At 39.9% G+C, this 23,531-nt stretch overlaps 2 protein-coding genes across 2 annotated transcripts; both read right to left on the reverse strand.

Annotated features, from left to right (window-relative positions):
• mknk2b (MAPK interacting serine/threonine kinase 2b) lies at positions 1 to 10,522 on the reverse strand. Its single transcript, XM_079245508.1, has 14 exons — positions 10,419 to 10,522; positions 9,656 to 9,855; positions 9,152 to 9,242; positions 8,825 to 8,926; positions 8,611 to 8,708; positions 6,469 to 6,548; positions 6,057 to 6,130; positions 5,786 to 5,890; positions 5,244 to 5,299; positions 4,974 to 5,069; positions 1,895 to 2,089; positions 1,640 to 1,804; positions 1,494 to 1,534; positions 1 to 1,385 (listed from the first exon to the last, which is right to left on the reverse strand). Exons 2-14 carry the CDS (start codon positions 9,704 to 9,706, stop codon positions 1,112 to 1,114), a joined length of 1,428 nt encoding a protein of 475 aa, XP_079101634.1. The 5' UTR covers positions 9,707 to 9,855; positions 10,419 to 10,522; the 3' UTR covers positions 1 to 1,111.
• A 5,876-nt stretch (positions 10,523 to 16,398) lies between these two features.
• On the reverse strand, positions 16,399 to 22,991 carry mob3a (MOB kinase activator 3A). The gene is made up of 4 exons (XM_079244673.1): positions 22,796 to 22,991; positions 21,194 to 21,666; positions 19,536 to 19,738; positions 16,399 to 16,801 (listed from the first exon to the last, which is right to left on the reverse strand). The coding sequence occupies exons 2-4, from the start codon at positions 21,609 to 21,611 to the stop codon at positions 16,772 to 16,774; spliced, it is 651 nt and encodes a 216-aa protein (XP_079100799.1). The 5' UTR covers positions 21,612 to 21,666; positions 22,796 to 22,991; the 3' UTR covers positions 16,399 to 16,771.
• Between the last annotated feature and the right edge of the window lie 540 nt (positions 22,992 to 23,531).

Below are 23,531 nucleotides of genomic sequence, written 5' to 3' on the forward strand. Positions count from 1 at the left end.
AAATGTGCTTTTCAAACCCCTTTACAGGAGTTCTTTAATGGAAAAATATTCAAGGGCATATGATTCAAATTCAGCTGTAGAAAAAAAAAAAAGCTTGCATGGGGACATGCCACGTTCTTTATAAGGAAAGTAACACTGACCCTATTTCAATTTTTTTAACCATTTCAAATTATGTACAAAAACCACAAATACAAGCTCGTAATTTTGCTGTAGGGTGGCTATACATCATCTTTTTTTTTTTTGATAACCTTAGATTAGGTTTACAGTCTCCAGTATGGCGGCTGTAACCACTAATCATTTGACTAATGGTCATAATGAAACGGTAAGTTATAGCTTTTCGGGCACAGGTGAACATTCTTTGCTCTTGAAGCATTAAGCATTAAGTGCATGGCCACCAAGCTAGATGAGTGCACATGCCATCTCAGACATTTACAGAAGAGGCTCAGATGTGAGGAATTAATCTTCAATGTAGGAAAACAAAATCTTTAAGGGAGTCCCCAGCCACACAATGGACTGCACCAGGCACAGACAGCATTGGCTTACAGCCCTTCCAACCCCATATACTAAATCCTTTAGAGACAGAACAGCCTTCATCGTGGCATATTGCATAAGCTTGTATGTATCTGCAGATGGGCCATTCATGCATATACATACAGGCAAAGAGAACAATCCAGATAACTTAATTCACAGTGGATCCAGTTGTAACATGGGAGCAGCACAACAGGTTGTCCTTTGGTGTCTGAGCTTAGGTTCAAAGAAAAAAAATGTTCTGACTTCTGAACTGGGTTGTATGGAAGAAGGGGCGGGGGGGATTCTCCCAAATAATTAATCGGCCCGTCTCCTCCACCTGAATGTCCACATTGTGTGTTTTCTTTATGCAGGCCCTGTGCTGATGTGCTTGAGAAGTGCTGCATAAAGGGCAGAAGGCATTTAGAGAGAAGGCTGCAAGCAGCATCTTCCTTTACAGCGGCATTAAAGCCTGAATTGCAGGGGGAACCAAGGCCAGCTAGTCAGAGAAAGGGACCGGAGGTGGGGAGAGGAAGTCTCAGGACATGTCTTTGATCTGGATCTTGACTTTTAAGAGAGCATCAGATTTCCAGGTTGACAAAGTTCAGGCACAGTCACCAACAATAACCAGAGGGGCCAAAAGCTGTCGTAGCTCTGCGGCAGAAACGGGCCCTCCTTTTGGCTGGCTGCTTCGCTGCCTGCGCCGGGCCAGCTTGGAGTTGGAAGGAGGAGAGAGGCGGATAGAAGAGCCAGAGGCGGTAACAACAAACGGGATTTCCTGCTGCTGTTGCTCTTCTATGCCATCCTGTTCAGCCAGCTGCCGGTTAACAGCCATCGCTTTGTCAGCGAAGAATGTCAGATCCCTGGTACTGCTGGTTCTGTTGGACAGAAAATCAGTCAAAATTATTTTTAATAAAAAAAAAAAAATTGCGTGAAAGTTTTAAATGTAATTAAGAAGATATTTTATAGGTCACATATTTTCATACCTCTGATGCAGGACAGATGTTGATAAAGTGTCAGATGCACCCTGAAAAGTAAAGAAGTTTGTGGATTAGAACACAGAAAACCTAAACCTCCAACACTACCATATTTCTCTGCACGACATGTGAAGTGTTGATGGAGTCAGTCTTACCCCTTGCACCCAGGGATGCTGCAGCACCTGGCTGGCACTCAGGCGATTTTTGGCATCTCGAACCAGAAGTTTTGATATCAGGTCTTTGGCACTTGAGGAGATGTGAGCCCAGTCCTTCTCTGGGAACTCGTATTTTCCTTCCTGGATACTTTCAAACAAAGTGTTCTGGAAAAAGACAAATTTTTCCATCAGTTATCAGTCTGAATAGAGAAAACTCAGTCTCCCCCCCCCTTTTAGTGTCTTGTCTTGGGTTACCTGGCAGGTGTGGCAGGGTTCTCCCAACTCCCATCCACAGTCACCCCCGCAGCGGCCGACAAAAGGTGGGTAGCCACTCAGCATGATGTAGAGAATGACTCCAAGGCTCCACAGGTCGCAGCGCTTGTCGTAAATTGTTGCTTCTTCACTGAAAGCCTCAACTACTTCAGGTGCCATGTACTCTGCTGAGCCACACTAAAAAAAAGACAAGATCTCTTAGCTCTAGGGATCATATATAGCAGAAAGGCAACTGCAGCAGGAAAGACCTCAAAGAAGCAATCATTTTAGCTGCTGCTGCACTGTTCAGCTGATACCGTGTGGTTGCCAGTGTTAAGGCCTCAGGCGTATATATACCCCAGCTGAGTGGATAGTCTGTGTGACAGTCACATGCTTATATCTGCAATAAATGACTTATTTAAAATTCGCTACTCAATTTTTCACACAGTCTATTGAGGATACTTTGTAGAAACATGATATTGCAGGGTTAAGTGTAAAAAGATAGCAATTGTGAGTCACTTTAACCAATCTAAACAAGTCATGCTGGATAGGCTGAGGGCAAGGACAGACCCACATCCCACAGTGTCTTGTTATGTAGCAAAGGAGAAAACTAGGCCAAATGCTGAGCAGGGAAAAGAGGATTGGATGTCCTGTGGAGCCAGAGACTGGGCTGAGTCCTGGATAATTACATAACCTGTAAATGCAAATGGATTTGATTTTTTTTTATTTTATTTTTTTTAAACTTGGGGAAATAAACCGGAAGGTCAGTAGTTCAGCAGATCATTCCTCAGTTACAGCAAAACTTGGAAAGAGGATTTGTACTGCATGTATATTTTTACATGATGAACTGGAGTATATACATTTATGTTCAGGGCTGCAACTCTTCTCACATCCTTAAGTCTGGACTGAGCAGGCATTCATTGTGTCCCAGTGCCATGTACCAGCTGTCTCCAAGCTCCACCTCCACCCCACTACTGCCTTATGTAATGAAATTCACTGCACAGGAATCTCATTTTGGACAAAGACGTTTCTGTCAACATCCCAACCCCCACATTAACATGTCTCTGGTGAATTCTTATACAGACAAACCCCCAGCTCCAGGTCCCCCACCCCCTCAAGAATCAGGGCAAATACTGTTTAATAAATGCAATTCATAAAGAGACACCAAGAATATTATTATTACACAGGTGTATGATGGCTTATAGACAAAACTAGTTTTACTTTAAAATTGATTTTTAAACAATCCTGTTTAAAGGCGACTGGTCAGGATACAGACGGCCAGTTCAGGGCAGCTGGCATCTTCTGCTGGTCGGGGAGCTGAGAAATAATCATGACACTATGGCGAACAACTGAACTCACATTTTTTTCTTTCTGCATCTGATGCAACAACCCTCACAGAAGAGTTCACTGGAATTGCAACCTGGGACTTTCCTGAACCACGTGATCAGTCAGACCATACCAACATCACTGATGACACACCTCTGCTGTTTGTAAACGACAGGATCATCAGCAGAGGCTTAGAGGAAGAACAACTGTTCGGTCATGTGGTTACACCTTAACCTGTACTAACAAATAAGAGAAGCAGTTCCTTGAATTTCCTAAGCTGCTTCTGTGTAGCGTCAGGTTTCAGTTCTAGTCAGGTGAAAGGCCTCAACACTTAAACATCTCAGATGGAAGAGTGCTGAACTCCAATCACAGAAAATGGATTTATGCCCCCAGAAAAGTTCCTCCTGTCTTAATATGCATTTACAGTGAAAAGGTTTCAGTGGAAGCAGCAATATGTTAATAAAAGCAAGATTGCTTTATATTGTGCAATAGCAACTGTAGGAATGTAATGATAAGGAAACGGGGTGCAAGTGCCAACAGAGAAAGATGAAAATCAGATAACATTGTTCCTGTGATCCATGCAACAAAAACAAGCCAGAGCGCATGACCAGACTAGATATTTGTCCCTCCCAGCTTCCCTCCCCCTCCCACTGGTTTGGCCAATGACAGCTCAGTTGCTAGGTGTAGGGGGAGAGACTACATTTTCTAGAACATGCCTTTTGCACAGCCATTGTATTATTTAAAAAAAACAAAAAAAAAATAAAAGAAAATGCACACCAGCACAAGTGTGGTTGGGGCCACTGGGCGCAGACTGAGCCAAAAGTAGAATGTTTCCCCTCTCAGTGCAGACAGTTTGCATGTTGGTTTCACCATAACTTCTAAATGCCACAAGACACAGCCTAGAGAGTCATATTACCCTCTCTGCTGCATCATATTCCAAGTTTACAAGAACTTTTTCTAAAATACAAAGTCTTGCTAAAGACTACATTTGTGACAGATTATGTCTCTGAAAAAACTAATGCTTTACAAAAAACTAAACTACATTTAATCCCACTTCAGACAAATTCAGGAGCCTTTTCACTCCCATCATATTTGCAAAGAAACGAGTTAAATGGAAAGTCTTGAAGCCCCCACCCACAAAGCCACATTCCCACAGGCTAATCGGATATCCTTCACCTGCTCAGCACCATCTATTCAGCACAGAAAACCAACAGACCACATGTTGCAACGCATGTTTTCTACTCTTTTGGACTCTGTTCAGAGCTATAAATCTGGGCTGTGACGGCAGCATGAGGCTTAAACAATCGTAACCTTGTCAGAAATGGGGCTTAATATTTACTACTGATAAGCAACAAGACATTGACTTGAAAATATTTTTCCCCACATGATGATGTGCTTCAACAGATGGGAATTTGAAAATGTGTAGATTTCATGAAATGGCACAAATTCCCCAACAGTGAACTGTCTTAACCTCAAAGCAACTTTCTCTCCTCCAATCAGGAAGCCATTCCTCAGCCAACACCATTGACTATTGCCTTACATACAATCAGTCAGCTGGACTTGATAACAGACATTTAACAGCATAAACACCCTTCTTATCCACAAGGACTCAAATTACATTGTATGTGACCCCTTTCTTCCCCTTGATCTGCAACAGCTTAAAAAAAAAAAAAAAGTTGCTGTTTTTACCCTTTTATGAGACTCATTTATAAAAGTGGATAAAGGAATTATACAAAATCAGAAAATGAATACTTACAGGAGTGAGGAGTTCAGGGGTGGAGATGGGAGAACTGTCACTGTTGAGCTTAATCCCACTTCCCAAGTCAAAGTCACAGATCTTGACTGGGGAAATCTAAATTACAAAAGAAAAAAAAAAAAAAAAAAAGCATTTCCAAGATTAACATCTCTTGTCATTAAAACTTTACAATGCTCAACAGAAATATTAAATGTGAAGTGGAGATTGCCATTAAAGTAAAAGAATCTTATAACATCAGGATGATGTGAACCACCAGGGCAGTAAACTCACCTTGTCTGCAGTCTCACAGAGAATGTTCTCAGGTTTCAGGTCTCTATGTGCCATTCCTGGAAAAAAAAAGGGTATATTTTATATACATATATATACATATATATATACACACACACACACACACACACACACACACACACACACACACACACACACACACACACACACACACACACACACACACACACACACACACACACACACACACACACACACACACACACACACACACACACACACACACACACACACACACACACACACACACACACACACACACACACACACACATATATATATTTTTTTTTTAGAAAGCAGTAATTTTTGTGAGACAGACTGAATTTCTTAGTATATATCTAAAGTACAGATAAGCCTTTTTCTTGTTTCTGCAAATGTAAATATGGACTTTTGTTCATTGATCAGTTTGAGCAACAAATAATACGCACAATTTTAGCTCAGTAAGGCTGGCTTTTCATAACTGATTGAACCAAAATACATCCTTGGTAATCATAAATTTATTATCAATATGTTAGTCATCTTACCCTTGTTGTGCAGAAAATCTAAAGCGCTGGCAATGTCATGAACAACAACACTGGCTTCCTGCTCACTGAAGTGCTGTCTCTTGTGAATCTGCGCCAAAACTGACCCTAATGGGGAGAAAAGACAAAAGTACATCATCTCAATCTGAAAGCAAAATGTTAAGACTTTTTTTTTTTTTTTTTAAAGCAAACTTGGCTAATGTTTCTAAAATGCATGTAAATAAATGCTTCAGAGAAATGCATGAAAATGAAGGAATATAGCAGCTGCACTTACCTCCTCTAAGCTTTTCAAATACCAGGTAGAATTTGTCTTCTTCCTCGAAAAACTCCACAAGTTCCAGGATGTTCCTGGAAACACAAAAGCACTGTGAGGAATGGTTACAGGCATGTTGGTCCCAACAGAGTATGAATAAGGGATGAAGGAAAAGAACAGTCTTTTTTTAAGAGAACAGGTTAAAAAAAATTAAGAGCCTTACAGAATAAAGGTGAAATTTAACAAACAGCACCCTGAACAAACATCACTGTTTCAAAAGTATTACTTCACAACCAGGACTATCTAAAAAGATCCCAATTCCTGGAAGATGTCTGCAGTTACTGAAATGCATCTTATAAATAGCCCAATCTGGACTACTCAGCCTACAGTATCATCTAGTAGTATCATGTTTATCATAAGGACAGGACAGTACCTGTGACCCTGGCACTGGTAGAGCATCTCGACCTCGCGGAAGACACGGCTGCGGCTGTGACCTGGTCTTTTTTCAATTATCTGCAACAGAGAAAACATTATGGTTTAGCTACACAAGGTAAAGGAAATTATATTTTCCACATGCAGTTTTCAGATAATGTAAAAAATTCATCTGTACAAATAAAAATTGAATGCTGTCTGTCCTCTCAATGCAGCACAAAAACACTCCCAATGCCATGTTTACACAGGAGCAGACAGTAAAACCAAGACTATATGTTCTATACACCATGGCCTATAATCAGTTGCCTCCAAGACCACACCTGCATTTTTCCTGACAAATAATTCTTACCCTGTCCTATAACTTTGTTGCATAAATAGTTTAACCTACTTCCAGTGCTTGCAAAACACAGAAAGACCAGACGGAGAAGGAAAAATATTCTATATATACATACACACACCACTCATGAGTGACCCATATACAGGTCTTAAGGGCTCTTAAGGGGCCACAAGGGGTTTTCTTTACATCCCACAAGTCAAAGTCAATCTGTTTACGATAACAACATAAAATGATCTAAAAATAACTAAGCCACAGAGACCACCAGCTGCATGATACTTTGCCAAGGCGAGAGAGAGACTGCTGACACCAATGCAACCGGCCTGAATTTTCCGGCCCCGGTTGGTTATTGTGTGATTGAGAGGCGGTGGATGCCCCTCTTCCTGGTAACTGGATTACAGCTGGTATTGAAACTCAGTGGGGACACAGTTGCAATGTGTGTAGAGGATTAATGTACAGACAAGAGGCCCATAAACAGTCCAAAGCCTGTTCACGGTTCCAGCCTGAGTCAGCAAGACAAACACTCCCCACAGTTTTGTTTGTTTTTGTTTTTTTTTTTAAAGCAAACTTTCTCCTGGTCAAAACAAAACTTTCATCAAAGAAAAGTAAAACTAATAAATTCCCCAAAACGAGGTGTACTTTGAGAAAAAAAAAAAAAAAAGCCATTTTCAGACGATACATCAATCCAGAACTGAGAAATAGTGTTGACAGGGAATTCTGTGTGGTATCTGCTCAGCTTTCTGCTTGTCCTTCGGTCCCAGTCTTTTGTTGCAACTGCAATACGAGTAGCCCACCCATGCATCCCACCCCCAACATCACCATGTATGGAGGGGGAGGGGAGAGACAGGACATCTGGCGGGAGTAAGCTGAAGCTCCCCCAACTCACAAGACCCCCTACTACAAACTTAAATGCTTCTTCTCAAAGAACTTTCAAGAGATCTACCAAACCAACCTGAAATAACACTGCATGGTCCCTTTGAAGTATTAATGAGAACTACAGAAACTTGTACAAAGATTCAGGTTTTCTGTCATTTTAACTTCATCTGACAGAATTTTGCTGTCATAACAAGTATTTTATCATTTCCGCTTTTGTTTTGTTTTTTTTAAAAGAAAGAATTAAATGAGTATAAAAAAGAGGAAGTTAACATAAGTTATGACATGTACTCACATGTCCACACCCCTGAAGAAAAAAAAACAAAACTGTGCTGAGTGAGAACAAAGTAGTGTAAACACCCTGGGTCACAACCCTCTGCCTTCGCCCCTCCTTCCTCTATGGGTTTTGTTTTGGCACAGTTAGCAGTACATCATGTTCTCACTCCCTAGGAGCGTCCTCTATAGGCAATAAAAGTAAAGAAGAGGGGTGGGTATTTCCCTCTCAGCTCTGATAGGCTCACAAACTAAAAACAGTGGGGAAAAGTATCAAATAACTGGTAGTGTTGCACATGAAAAAAATGTGTGCAAAGACAACCCTGAAGACAATTGCTACATGTGCCTGGTCTTGGGGGGAAAATGAAGAGAAGTCCCACACATGTGAGACCAGTACTTTAGAGATTCCTATAAACTGTCCTTCAGAGAAAACAACAGGGACACTGTTGCACTCCAGCAGGCTTAATTCTTGCAATTCACTTCTCAGTAGCATTAAAATACACAGGCCCCCTCTACATAAAGAGGAAGTTATAATGCAAACATATTGCTTTAACATCTTATTCATCACTGGAAGTGTACTCCAGACTGAAGTGGCACGTGGCAAACAACAACAACAACCTTATAAATGCACTTAATTGTGTATTATATGTGGCAGTGTCTTACCTTAACAGCATATTCTTTGTTAGTGATGAGATTGATGCATGTTTGCACTCTGGCATAAGCGCCCTCTCCTAGCACCTCTTCTTGCAGTCTGTAGACATCTGTATTGAAAAGAACAGGTTATGAAAACAAATTATATTAATGTTACACACCATTACTTTTGTTCCCCTAAATATAAAACAGCACCAAATAAGTTACTGGAGGTAAAAGCTTTTACCCTCAAATCGTCCAGAGAAACTGTCAGTTGCCCGGCAACGCTTCTTCTTCTTGTTTCTCTTCTTGGCATCAGGAATGTCAATAGGCTGGCTGGAAGGCATGTCTAAAAAAAAAAAAAATAGCAACATAATTATGATGAACTGGTGAGGAAGAACCCAAACATGCTTAAAGAAAACTAATTTTGGGGTACAAATCTATGGACTATGGCACATGCAATTGGTGAAAAAAAATACAGGATAAGTTTGACACACTGAAAAAAAAACCCCCACTGCTTTCCCAAATACATTGAGTCAAATTATTTGCAACATTTAAGTTTAAAAACACTTACCGTGTCTTGGGGAGGAACCAAAATCAAATGATGAATCAATAAGATGGGATCCATTCTTAGTAAAGTCCTCTGATTCAAAGGGATTCTGGCCCTAAGGAGTAATAAAAATACTTGTTATGGTAAGCAATCTTACAGGTAATTAGCTCCATTCAAAAACTGATAAAAGCTATCAATAACCCATTTTCTGTACTCATAAACTCAAAGTTCATTTAAAGATAAAAGTCCATCGTACGATTATACAAATGTTGATACTGCTCAAAATCATTGTCAGCAACCAGTCTGATATTACTTCTTTTCAAGTCAGGCATTAACCAGCTACACGTGCACGTGTCATCAGGCCATATGCATGTCAGCATTAGGATGCAGGATGGCAACAGATGCGTTTATATATAGTAAAGGTTCCCACTAATGCATGATGACAAACGTGGCTGGGCTTCACGCTTCCCAAAGGGCGTGAATCCAGCAGCTCCACAGCTTCCCTGAACACACAAACGCCAAGCTCACCTTGAAAGAGCGGTGGAATCCGGTTACTTCGGTGATCTTATTTTGCACCATTTTGTGGTGATTATTCCTGATGGCTCTGCGGCGGCAGTGGTGTCTGGGTTATCAATTTGCACTACTCTGAAACCAAATCGTTTCAGAGAGACGCAAGTGTGGGCACTGCGCTGGCTGGTTGGCGAGCTGTGGCGTTTTAAACGGGAGCCCTATGGAAAACAAACGCAAACATTACAATCTAAACTGTTGGGGGGGGGGGGGAATCACGAAAATGTATTAAGTGTACAATATGAGTAAAAGTGTTTGCATGTCGAACAGTCAATTAGCTGAGATTTCTAACATGTTAATGGGATGTTAACAACAGCAGCTGCCATTTGCTTTAGTGTCCCATTAGTTTGACTGCATTTAAAGGGTCAGCTGCATACATTTTGACAATTACGCAAAATAGCCGACAAAATAAAATAGTACTGTAATACTACAGCCAAGCAAACATTAGTCCACAATGTATGTCTGGAAAACACGCCGTTTCAGTGAAAGAGGCAGCAGCAATGGCCGCAGAGAGGCTAACATCCGCTAAGCTAAGCTAACACTTCAGCAGCAAGTTAACCGACAAGTGCGTGCAGATAAAACAGACATAACTTTACCGTTAAACCACAAAAAGGAAAACTTGTTGCTGATAACTCTCTAACTGGGTTAGCGCCACCAGAAGAGCCATATACTTACAATTTCCACATAAATATTTACTCAGTGGTCATTGGCAGCTTGGACTTACCCCGTTGTTGATTTTATCGCTCCAGTGTTGGCGTCGTTGTTTCGTCCGCTGCTTCAGCAGCCGCAGAGGGCGGTGAAGGGGGGGTTAGTCTGATGGTTTATGCGTGGAAGGTGGATGGAAAGCTACAGCGTGGGTGTTTTTATAACCTCTCGCTGACTCCGCCCCCTTCTCTGAGCTGCGTCACGGTCTGGGTGGATCACGTGCTTTCTAGAAATGGACATGTAGCAAGGTTCCGATTCGTTTGTGTTTGTGGTGATCGCCTCCTCTCAAGGAAAGAAGCATAATAAAAACATCAAACTTGGCGGACACAACGCAGAATAAGATATAATTTTGATATTTATTTAATCTATATGACCTAAAAAGATCTTAATTATATTTTGTAACTTATAAAATCCCAAAGACAAATCAGTGCTATACGCGAATTGGAACCCGACCAGTGACTTGTTCTCTGTTGCAGAGGCCTCGCTACGGGATGTAGGGAGGAAGGAAATGATGAGTACGTGCAAATTGGCACAGTCTTACAGCTAATGCAGACCACAACAGTTAAATCTAGACGGATTTGATTCACAAATGTAAACTGAAAATTAATAAGCAGCATCCACTGGCTACGTTTCTGCAGTTCTTGCTACAAGACAGAGAACCCTTATGCACAAAGGAAAAGGGGGACAAAGCTTTGTTAGACATAAACAATGAGAGCAATCATCCGCACAATATTTCACCAGTTGCGTGTGTCGTGAATGTACATATAACATATATAAAGCCTTGTTGTTCATTCAGATACAACGGAGCATGTATGGCTATGTCCAAATGGAGAGTATTACATGCTCTCTTTTGGAGAGCTCTGCCAGTGAACATTTCCCCTTGTACAAAAAAAAAAAAACTCAAATTCATACATGAAAATTCTCCTTTGCAATCCAGTGCAAAAAACATAGTGAAATTTATTGAAAGAAAAGTCTTTTGCAATAAAAATGTACATTTCTGCTGCATGTGATTACTGGACTGTTTAAGTTTTTGCTCACTCTCTCTCTCTCTCTCTCTCTCTCTCTCTCTCTCTCTCTCTCTCTCTCTCTCTCTCTTCAAAGACTTGATTTTCTGTGTGAGCATGTGACATATGCAAATATATGAATTTCCTTGAGTTTTAGTGAGGTCTGTAAACAAACCAGCTGCAGCCCCCACCTTTTGTTACATTTGTGACGCAAAATGCATATTTTGAAGCCTGATGAGGAAGGAGATAGTTCAGATAAAGGTGGTTACATTGTGTCATGGTTGTGATAATGAAAAAGATCCAAGAACTGTGATTCTCCTGAAATGATCTGTTGTTCCTGACCCATGTGCCAGTTGTGAGATGCCACAGCATGATTGCAGCAGAAATGTCATGCTCATGCAGTATTTCCAGAGATCAAATAAGTGCTTTTGCTTGCTGTCCTCACATTTGTATTATCTGTTTATATATGAAATAAGACACAATTGTTTATTCTACCACACGCTGTGTGGTAGAATAGTCCAAATGCTTTATTATGTGTTTCTTCAAACTGTATGTCCTCTTTAATTCTCTTTGTTACGTATCTTGCAAATAACCCCTGTCTATAGTCCTACTTTGTGTAATATTGATGTATTGTTTATCAAGGGTGTCTTAGTTAAAACCATGTAAGGTTTGTTATTAGTTTCTTCCAGTCTTATGACCGGAGACTCTGCCTCTCCTGTGCCTCCTTTCACCTTACACCCGTAAAACATAAACCTGATGGTAGCAAACATTAGGCAAGCCTTTGGCTCGCTCAGTAGCCAAGGGCACACAGTGTAGTCGAGGCTTTTTGTGGGTAAACAAGATCCAGGAGGGAAGTGCAAGGGGTGGGACTGAGTTACAGCAGGTCAAATGAGAGAAATGGGCTGACACATAAATACCTTCACATGACAACAAGTCCATTTCTGATCTAAAAGACTCTCAAATGCAAAATTCTTTAGAAGGGGGTGTTCTTTTTTTTAGTAAAAGAGTATTTCAGACTATGACACAACAGAGCTGTATGTCTTGTGTTTTCGATGGTAACTGCAGTTTAGACGCTCATTTCTTGCAATGTCCTGGTGCAATCAACGGACATGGTATTGTGGTGAATCTTTACTGTTGTATTTGTTTAAAAAGATAAGAAACAATTTCTAAATTGTTCAAAATATAATGAGCTGAAAATATAGGTTTGGAAAAAGCTAAACTAAGCCAAAGTCAAAGCTTATAGCATGCACAACTATGAAAATAATAATATGAACCTGCATTTCTGCTAGTATATTCCCACAAAAATAAAACAATGCAACATGCAGGTGCAAGTGAAAAGGTTCACAGAAGTCACATGTGCAAATACATTCATAAAATTCACATCAGACATGTACAAATAACACTGTGAAAGGCCAACAAGATTTGTGGGATTCACTCAGCCAGCAGTCCTACACTGTTACAGTCATTTGCATTCTTTCCTCAAGTTGGATGGTCACTCTGTCCCGGAGTGCTGACTACACTTTCTTAGAGGAGCGCTCCCTGTAGAAAATACATAAAAGGAAGTAGCTTCCAGATGGGGAGGGACATAACAACAACTGTTTTAGAATTTATCAGACAGCCTCTTGGACCACCGACATGAGTCTGAGAAGCCTTTTAACACGGACCTGCCAAAGATTTTGCAGCAGTGTGTGTTTTGTTCTAGTTTTGTTCTTTAGGAGCCCTTTGTATTATTTTTTTGTACTTTGTTCTTGTTACATAACCATGTATGTCAAAATGTTATTTCCTTAAATAAGTAATGTTTTCCAAGACTCTGACACTTCTTTCACATTAGGAAATACAGAATAATATCTGTTCAGTCACTACATGAAATGCTGGTTATTTCCATTGATTATTCAGGCTGGATAGTCATTTCTATTATTTATATGTGGCCATTATCAACATGTATACATTCTTCTTACTTTCCATCCATCTCTATGTCTGTCATATCTTTACACCATGTATGTTTCTGATGATGTTAAGATTTTTATTTCAGTTTAAGTAAAGTATTCATTATTTCATTCATGAATGATCATAAACCACTTAGTCAAATGAAGGGTCGTGGGGGGAGCTGGAGCCTATCCCAGAAGTCTTTGGGCAAAAGGCAGGGTACACCCTGGACAGCTCGCCAGTCCATCACAGTTTAAGGAAAGTAAATATTTACAATTTATATTTTAATGCTTTTGATCATCAGTCAACCTCCAAAGCAAATGTCTTCTGCAGCTTATCAAAATCATTTGGCTTCTTACTGGATCTATAGTTGTGAACATTTTCATTTTCACAAGCTGCACAGATATGAGGCATCTGATTCACATGCCACAGAACCGTTAAGGGTGTGTGCGCAATTCAGCGTTTGCTGAGTCACATCATCTCTGTGCAAATGGTCACACTGTACCATCAAAACAACAGCTAGACGTTGCTGTATAAAAACTGAGCTGGGCAAGCTTCAGTTTGATTGGCTGCAGCCAGAAATTCCTCCCTTGTTCTTGCCAGTGCTTCCCTTCACATCTTGCAACTGCAGAGCCCTTCGAGACAGTCTGGTACATTCCAACAGAGGAAAAACACAGAGAGGGGGGAGGGAAGAGCAAAAGGCGGGCTCATCTCACACGTAACAAGCATAATGCGTGCTGCCAGAGCACAGTGGAGTGTTCAGTGGAAACCAGTGTTACAGGAGAAGGAGAGGAGGGACAATCCTGTCAAAGGATCAGGTTGCAGTGAGGTCATTTCAGTGGATGATGTTACAGGACCAGATTATTACACCATGTTTGTTTTTGTTTCTTTCACACATGAAATAACATGCTAAACTTCATATTTTACCAGCTGGAAATGAAGACGGTTAATGGGGGAAATTATTTATTTTAACTGTAAATATGCTGATAGAGAGGCAGTTTAAGGCACGGCGTTCAGTTGGTGTGACTGGAAGTAACCCTGAGCCATATGCACACTGCAGAACAGTCAGTGATTTGTTATTTTTGAAGTGTATGTCCCAATGGGAACTCTCTCCCTGCTTCCACACCAGTCATCGCACACAGGGGGTGGAGATTTTGATCATTTCCCAACCAACCCATGTAAAATTACCTTCCAAAAATACTTTGATACGTACATAAACTCCACATTATACATGTATTCAGAATAACTTTAAGCATATGTGTGTATAAAATGCAGGTCTTAGAAGATATCAGTGGTTTGACCCTGTGTCCAGATGCTCCTTTTCACATTTAAAATGTCTGGAAGCAATAAGCAGTTTTATCAAAGAAGTCCCCCCTTTAAACTTTGATGGTTTAATTGTAGATAACCTTTAAAGTCCCAAAGAGACAAAAAAAAAAAAAGATCCAGTATTTAAAAGAAAAATGTCACACAACCTTTTTTAAACTACTTATCAGTGTGACTTCTTCAGATTTTTCCTCCGACCTTCTGAGGGGCCCTCAGCTTTAGGCAAGGAGCCAATCGTCTTTAACAATTTAAAACATGTCTGAAAAACAAGCAGAATTTCGTACTTTCTCTTTCAAACAATGTAGGATTTCTGAATATTTTACACCTATTTGTGTAAAAGTATCTCCCACCATCGTATGAAACCTAATAAAACCGACATCTGAATGTGATGACAGGCTGGTAAATAGGTGTGGAAAGTAACTTATTTGGACTACTTATTATTTTCCACCTCAGTCTATATCAGATGCAGAATAGATCTACGTTTCTGTGGAAGCTCCAGTTGTACATGGAACAAATAATCTTGTAAATATTAAAGCAGAGGTGCTGTGATAACATGTCTCCTGTTTCAAATCTGAGTTCAGTTTTTTGGGGGGGAATGTGTGAAGTGTTGTGACATACAGCTGCTGCTGAGGCTTCAGGTTAAGAGTTTGCAGCTGAAGTCGCCATCAGACACAATGGAAGTTACAGACATGTGACACACCTGGGAATGCATTGCAACCTGCATATCCACAAATGTCACTTTTCAGTGTTGAAAATGTGTTAAACTACATTAACTACTGATGTAATCTGGAACAGTGGTCTTCATTTTACTGAACTCTGACTGAATCTGATGTTCATACATGAACTTAAATGTTTTAAGTATAATTCAATATATCATGACCTCATCAACAAGTCCCATAACATGTATACATTTATCTAATGTAAAACTTGAAAACAAACTGAGTTATTGTAGCCACTGATTCTTGTCCTCTAAATATGTCATGTTTGTATCATCAGTAGCACACACAGTAAATCCCCTACAAGTTGTCTTATAATTGTGTTTTCTTTGGCAAGTCCATTATGTCCAAGATTACAGTTCATTAGTTACATAATCCAGTCCATTAAAAGTGATAACTGGGACTAAAGCTGCCCAACAATGTTTTCTCCTCAAATGCATGCAGAACGGTTGTTGACCTGACCATCCAAAGCCGGGTTCATTGAAAACAAACCTCCCTCTGTATTCATCACAGTACAGTCTGGCCTGTTTCTTACATAAGCAGCTTAGCCTGAATCAGGTCTCTACTTCTCAACTCTAACTGGTACACCGGACAGATTTCATAAGACCTACAGCAGTAACTGTAGGGTAGTAATACTTCCTTCAAGCAGGGAGGTTTGGGTGTCTGTTGCCACCTGCTGGGCATTTGTGAACGCCGTCTTTAGAGCACGCTTCCCCTCCCAGTGTTGTCATGTGAGGCTCAAATCTCGTGTGCCCTTCAACTGCCATGAGCCTCCCAAACCAACACCTGCGGCTTTGACATCTGAGAACCAGCCTGGTGGCTCAAAACCCAGAGTGTAACTTAACACCGCCTTGATAATGTCTGAGTCACCAGCAGGTCATTACTGCGTTTATTTGCAAGCAACGTTAATGTTTAAATGATGCCAAGTTGTGGAAAAAAAAAAAAAAATTCAATCTGAGAAAAGGTTTTGATCATGTTACGCTGCATTACCACTGGCTTCAAAGAGGAAAACATTCAAATTATAAGAGTGAAGATTCATTTTAATGTAGCAACAAAGGAATTTGTAAAGACATACAGTAAGAAATCATACTAATTTTAGATGATTTTAAACAGAGAGAAAGATCATAGCATCCTGGAATGATTGAAGCTCAAACAAAATAGAAAAACATCACATACGTCTCTTAATACTGTGCTCTGATAAAAGCTTTTAAATGTTTTTTTTTTTAAAAAAGGAACAGAAAGCCTCACATGACAAGCTTCCTAGTTAAAATCTACACTATGTGGCTAAAATAGATTACAGTACTTAAATATAAAAATAGACTCTGAATTTGTTTGCTCTATTCACTCTCCGATTCAGACTTCCAGATGGACGGATGCATCTGTCCACTGTGTCCACAGGTCTCTCAGTGGCACATCCGAGCGGTCATCTCTTTCTGCAAAACACACAAACAGCATGGTGAATTACACACGAAGACCGCAGCACTGTACTAAATATTACCACTGTGGTGCATTTATGATAGTGAAGGTTAAAGCAGAAGTTTAATGCAGCAGGAATATTTAACAAAAAAAAAAAAAACATTATGAGGAAAGAAATGATATGCATAAGAAGGTAAAACTAATTTCTGCGCTAGAGAAGAAAATGTGTTTTTCTTGTCAAGGAATCAGACTGCATGGCTTTGCCAGGCTGGATCTACCTCATCACACCCCATATGTCACCACCAGACTGGGAATGCTACACACACACACACACACACGTTAGCGAGGAGCTGCAGGAGCATGAAAACATGCAACACCCTCACCAATCTAATCTGAATGCTGTGTTCTGCAGGAAAAGTCCCATTCATGACAATGTTTCTTCAATAAAAAGTTTAAGGTTAGCAAAGTGGGGGATTGTGGGCGACGGAAGACATTTCTCTCATCATCATTTGCCTCTTTAGATGATCTAATTTCAAACACACAGTGCTCTGTTGCACATCTAAACTCGAACAGTGAGGACAGTGATGGTTTAAAAAAGACCAGATAAGAGCGCATGAAAACAACTGTTGTGAAGGCAAGTTTACAAAACTATTGCTTCCCTGGTCACATGACAGCAAAGTTCGACATCAAAGCGGGAAAATAGGTCAATGAAAAGGTCAGAGCGCATTTCATCAGAGCTCCTTTCAGATCTGAGAAATGTCAAACATGTACACAGCACATAAACATTTCACATTAAACATGTTGCTGAGAGGGAGGACGGGCCATAAACCACTAATGTAACGGCCAGTATATGCAAGATGGGCAAGCTCCCCGTTAATCGCTGGTTTATTATAAGTAAATGACATAACAATGACTTTGCTGTTTATCAGCAGACAGAACTGCATTTGTGATTAAATTAAATTAGTTCTGGAAGCAAATATGGCCAAATCAACCTGTTTGCCAAGTCCCCCAGAGCTCTTCTTCATCCCCCACCTGCATGAGTGGAGAGTCTCATCTTCATTTGCATTAAATATTATACTTAAAAAGAGCAGCAAAGTAAAGTATTATAATAAATTAGAAAAAATTCAACAAAAGCACTTTGCATAAAGCAGATTTTGTTCTAATTCGTACATGCAGACATGAGAGCAGCACTTATTTTCTTTAACTACTTATTTCCTTTTATTAGATTATAAATGGTCTATTTTCCCCCGTTGTCTGCTGGGAAGCAACGATAACAGCGAGTCTGATCAGTCAATCAATTAAATCACAAAAGGTAACTTCCTTTGTGTCAGAAGAAATGGTGTTAGCAATTTAACCAATAATGTACATTTTCCAATTATAATAAAAAATTATTAATTTTATTTATTTTATTAAGAAGCTTATGGCATTGTTCCATTAGGCTTCTGAAATGTCAAAATATTTATTTCCATCCAGCATTTCATTCTTTTTTTTTTTTTTTTTAAACAGAGATGTTGCATTGACAATGGGAGACTCCGACCACTGCACAGAGGCTTCTCCAGCACATGTCAGAGAGTCTCAGGTTCAGGTCTGGACTCTGTGGTGTCCATGTATGAAAATAATTTCTCCTGCTGCCTGAACCAGTCTCTCAGTCCCATGAGCCCCATGAATCCTGCCAATGAATGAATCCTGGTATTGTCAACTTGGAATACACACATGCCATCAGGGGGAAAACAAATCCATCGATGGAATAACCTGCTTATTCAGTATATTAACTAATTGGCTGCCAATCTCCCTCTCTTCTTACCCTGATGCTCCCGTCACTCAGGAACAGTAAAGCTGGACTCATCAGACCACATGATCTTCTTCCAGTGCTCCAGTCTAATCTTTGCACTTCCTAACTGAAGCTGGACAGTTCTTACACCCAATTTTAGTAGTTTCTGCAATTTCCAAAGATGTTTTCTCAACTTGATGTGTGCCAGTGATTTGACTCTTCATAAAACAGACTTAAAACATATTTTTTCACAAACACAGGATGTGTTTTCCCACATGGCTGTTTAAGAAATGAGAAGCAACTTGTTGCATCAGCTGGGGTTAAATTACTTGTCAGCTGAAAGATAATCATCCATGTAGTAATCATCTACTAGGAGGCACATATACATATATACATATAAGAATAATAATGAAAGTAGCACATTACATAAAGAAGTCAGCTGATATACTTGGGTTTATGCTAATTTAACTGGTTGGTATTATTTTATATAACTTAATCTAGGACCATTATATTAACTCCAAACAGTAGATATATGTTTTTATTGATTCTATCCGGTGAACCAATCAGTATAATTAATGACTGGCTCTTATGTTTTTATTTGTTTTATTGTTTTCAGTTGTATATTTAATAATTTCTTATTGTATTGTTTTTATTGGTTTACTGTATGACTGTTGTGTTTTATTGTGACTGTAAAGCACTAGGGACATGTGTCATTTGAAGAAATTTGACTTTGAACTTTCTCAGGTTTGTTTAAACCAGGGATCCCCAATCCAGGTCCTGGAGGACCGGTGTCCTGCAGGTTTTCCAAGTGTGCCTGCTGCACCAGACCTGATTTAAATCACTGTGTGTTTAGCAGACATGTGCAGAGTCAGGTGTGTTCCAGCAGGAACACTTGGAAAACCTGCAGGGCACCAGTCCTTGAGGACCAGGGTTGGGGATCCCTGCTTTAAACCAGTAAGAGCTCCATATGTTTGACTAACCAGAGGTTCCAGCTCTTTGTGGTCCGTGAGGTTGAACTCAGTGACAAAGTAATAGAAATGCTTGTAGCAGGTGTTGACATGAGCCTCGGCCCCCATCTGGCTCACACGGTCAAAGTGGTGGATGTAGACGTGGACAAACACCCGGAACAGACGTGACAAAATCTTCTTAGCCACCTGCATGAAGCTCTTAGGGAAGGGAGTACCTAGAAGTCGAGCAGATGGAGAGAACTGCAATCAGTCCATGACTATGTTTTTAAACATTTGCATCACAGACAGAAAGAAACAAACGGGTTTAAACTGGTGTATTTAATGGAAAGGGAGCTCAAATCCACTGTGCTAATCTTTCCTGTCGTCTCAGACTGGACACCAGCTGGCTAAAAAGATCCATCCCGAGTCACCTTGCACATAAATGGAAAACCAACACGACTTGGTCTGTGGGATAAACTGCAGCTTTGAGCAAACCACTAATTTAGAGTGCTGCTATGCCTGGCCTAACAACAACATTTCAGGAGTCTGTTCTAGCAGCATCGTGTGACCCATTTTTTAATCCATTGCTTGGATGTTTCTGTTGTTAAGTCAGCTGCTGAGCCCTAGCGCAGGGCGCACACACATCTACACAGATAATATCCAACCAAAAAATGCCATTGCAACAGATTAACCCAGTCTGTGATGTTTGCAATGTGCAACGCCGCCGGCCATCTTACATGTGGCCTTGCAAAAGTTCTGTAAAATAGAAGCCTGACATTTTAGATCCCTACGTTCTGCAGAATGATATATCCACAATGTTTTAAGTGGATTTTCTTTTGTTTTTCTATGTCACTCATTCTGACTGTATTTGGCTTAAAATGGATATTACAACTCTTTATCTTTGTGGATTCTGATCCTATAAAAACCAAACAACTTCAACATCTCTTCTTTATTCATTGTACATGGTTTATAATAGAGATCTTATCAAATAAGTTAAAAATTGATAGTAAAAAGCGTTTATTTCTGTTTTATATCATATATATATATACACTTGAAAACCTGCAATTAAATTAGGGCTGTGACGATGTGCTTTTGTCCCGATTCGATTGAAATTTTTTTTGGGTGCCGATTCAATTTAAATTGCGATTCTCACAATTCTTTGATATTGCGGATTTTCTTAGATTAAAAAAAAAATAAAAAAAAATCTCAAAACCTTTTTTTGCTTGTCATTTTTCTTGATTTCAATTGGGTAAAAAAACAACACAGTAGCCAGACCATCATTCTGCTGCTATAATACCCAAGAAGACAAGTAAAAAGATCAATAAAAATAAGAAAAATGACAAAAATTTTATCATGAATTATTTTTATGTATTTGAAAAAAAAATCGATTTTGAAATTGTGAAGCAAAAAAATCCAGATATTCAATTTTTTTATTTGATTTTCCCACCCCTAATTTACATATTGTTCAAACAGAACAAGCTACTTCAAATCAGAACTGAAAAGGTTCATATGTGGCTCGTATTAGCCCTACAGTCTGTGAACGTTAAGAACAAATGGAGTCTTGGTTCACGCAAAACCTGACATGGATATGAGTGAAACGATGACATCCCTTGCAGGATTCCAGCTGGACTTGCACCAGAAAGGAGAGAACACAACAAAAAGACAAAATATGTTCCAATGTCCACACTTACCGACATTAGTGGGGAAGATATTCTCATTGTTGATTTGTACCTCGATCCAATCCATGAGCAGGCTCATGTATTTGGGGGCTGACAGAGCAGTCGGCCTCTTGTACTTGTGCTCATCTTGCCAGCGGTATTCATACTTAGGCCCCCCGGACATGACGGGGCAGGTCTGATCAGTGCATGAGTCACTGATTGTGCCATAGATGAGGTTGATGCGGTTGAAGAAGTCGACCACATGGACGGCCACCCAGTCGTTGAGGTCCTCGCCATGGGGCAGCTGCACAGCCTGCTTCAGGTCCAGACCAGCGTTCAGAGATGCCTGAGCCTTCTTGTGCAGCTCGAAACGCTGCGTTCCTGGCTCGAACTTGCGCTTGGGCCGGAATGTCCTGTCTTTGTTGAAGACTTGTTTCAGGGCCATGGACATGGTCGCATGTGCTGGCTGTGGGCGACTTGTTGGAATGCCTCTGGTGAATTATTTACTGTTAAAATGGAAGCAATTAAAACAGCGTGTTAACAAGCTGTGCAGGCTTTTGATAAGTGCTTAGAGTCAGTGTGGGACCCTGTAATCCTGCATGTAGTTTAAAAAAATAAATAAATAAATAAAAAACTATTTAACAAATGAACATTTACACTGCAAAGCATTCTCTCTGTTGTGCCTAATATTGGAGAAATAAGCCTTTTTTTTTTTGGCTAAATATTAAAATCTACAAGTGAAATTATTTCAAATGAAAGCTAGTAATGGCAAACAACCATTATAAGAGAGTAATAAAAAATGCAAATCTCACACTAAAAAGGACTTAATAGTCATTTATATAAAGAATGATCATTCCTTTTTTGCAAGGCTTCCCACTCATCTCAAAGGTATCAAAACCTAAACCTTCTTACAAGCTGGAATAATACTCAACAATCACGAGTGTCCCAGTATTTTACCAATCATGCATGGATTTGGCTGAATGTAACCCTCTTATCTGCTTCTGAGCTTGATACTGACCTAAAATGTATATCACAACTTGGGGAGGGACATAAAAACTGGACTCCTTTGCATAAATTTTAAGCACAGAAACATAAATTCACCTCTGATTGATCAGAGGCGATCATTACTGTCATTCAACTTGATATTAAAGCATGCAGCTGCTGTAGAAAGTTGATTAAAAATACAAATGAGGGGTATAATGTCGAAGCTGAAATGCTCGGAAGATTAAAAATGAAACATGGTGTCTGAGTCATTTCCTATTTCTGACTCTAATTCCACCGCGACTGAACCAAACCACGTCGCCTCTAAACAACGATTATTCAGACCTTTCTCTTAAATATCTACAGTAGATCTATATAAAAATGCGGATTTATATGTTTCAGCTCATTTTCCAGGATGAAAGCCAGAGATTAAACAGAGGGGGGGGGGCACATGAGAAGTTTGTCCGTGACGCGACCAGCTAACTCGGCCGGACTTGTTGCGCTTAAAACGGCGATAAAAACCCTAAACACGACGCGGCACACCCGCCTTATCCACACTTAAATTACATCACAGCTTCATTTAAACCAACCAGAAACATAATCAGTGATCTGAGACGAAATGGCACAGTTTAAAAGCCACTTTCCCGAACTTACTTGTTCTTCCTTCCTGTTTCCTTCGATCTTTCTCCGAAAATTATCTGATAATCGATCGACAGCTTCGCGTCAGCAACACTCACTGCCTACATTATGGATACAAACTGCAATGCATGTTGAAAATTTTAATATAATTCATTAAAAATGTCACTTTAATAAAGAAACTAATGCCCGACTCCTCCCTACGATACGAAAAGTATACCAGTGTCAAGCTAACTGGGCTGGTAATCATTTCCGGTCGAGACTTTCAAAATAATGGGCACACCAGGTCGTACAGAAAAACTCTAGCCATTATTGTGTTTAAGCACAAATGTACACTTGTTTTTTTAAATATATTAGTTACAACATATTTTTACATTGGAAGGAGGGAAGCTGGAGGCTAATGAACATCTGAGCCACTATCCAGGATAAAACAATGATTCAGGTGGACACCAGGTATATGACCTCCAGTGATGAACTCCAAAGTGATGAGAAACTTGGCATGAAGAGAGAGTGAAATAATCATGGATGATACCTATAAAGTACCTCTGACTTCTTCAATAAGTCAGTGGATTCTTCTCTGCCGCTCCATGTTCAAGCTGCCCCAACAGTGGAGTGCTTTAAGTCTTGTCTAAAGGCCCATTTTTATTCTTTGGCTTTTAATGCCGTGTGAGTTGTGTTGTCCTCTGTGTCTTTTATCTGTTTTATTTTTCCTTTTAATTATTTTATTGGGAATTTATTTACTTTGAATTGTTTT

The sequence above is a fragment of the Telmatherina bonti genome, assembly GCF_933228915.1.
Source record: "Telmatherina bonti genome assembly, chromosome: 8".
NCBI classification, from domain to species: domain Eukaryota; kingdom Metazoa; phylum Chordata; class Actinopteri; order Atheriniformes; family Telmatherinidae; genus Telmatherina; species Telmatherina bonti.

What these genes read in the sequence shown, in the direction of transcription:
- mknk2b (XM_079245508.1), bottom strand. Translation starts at nt 9,706, where the DNA reads ATGGTGCAAAATAAGATCACCGAAGTAACCGGATTCCACCGCTCTTTC. An exon ending in TACCAGTGCCAGGGTCACAG is followed by an intron (nt 6,131 to 6,468) that starts GTACTGTCCTGT and finishes TTGTGTTTCCAG; the next exon opens with GAACATCCTGGAACTTGTGG. An exon ending in AGCATCCCTGGGTGCAAGGG is followed by an intron (nt 1,535 to 1,639) that starts GTAAGACTGACT and finishes TTTACTTTTCAG; the next exon opens with GGTGCATCTGACACTTTATC.
- mob3a (XM_079244673.1), bottom strand. Translation starts at nt 21,611, where the DNA reads ATGTCCATGGCCCTGAAACAAGTCTTCAACAAAGACAGGACATTCCGG. An exon ending in TATCTTCCCCACTAATGTCG is followed by an intron (nt 19,739 to 21,193) that starts GTAAGTGTGGAC and finishes CTCGACTTCTAG; the next exon opens with GTACTCCCTTCCCTAAGAGC. An exon ending in ACAAAGAGCTGGAACCTCTG is followed by an intron (nt 16,802 to 19,535) that starts GTTAGTCAAACA and finishes TGTGTTTTGCAG; the next exon opens with AAAGAGATGACCGCTCGGAT.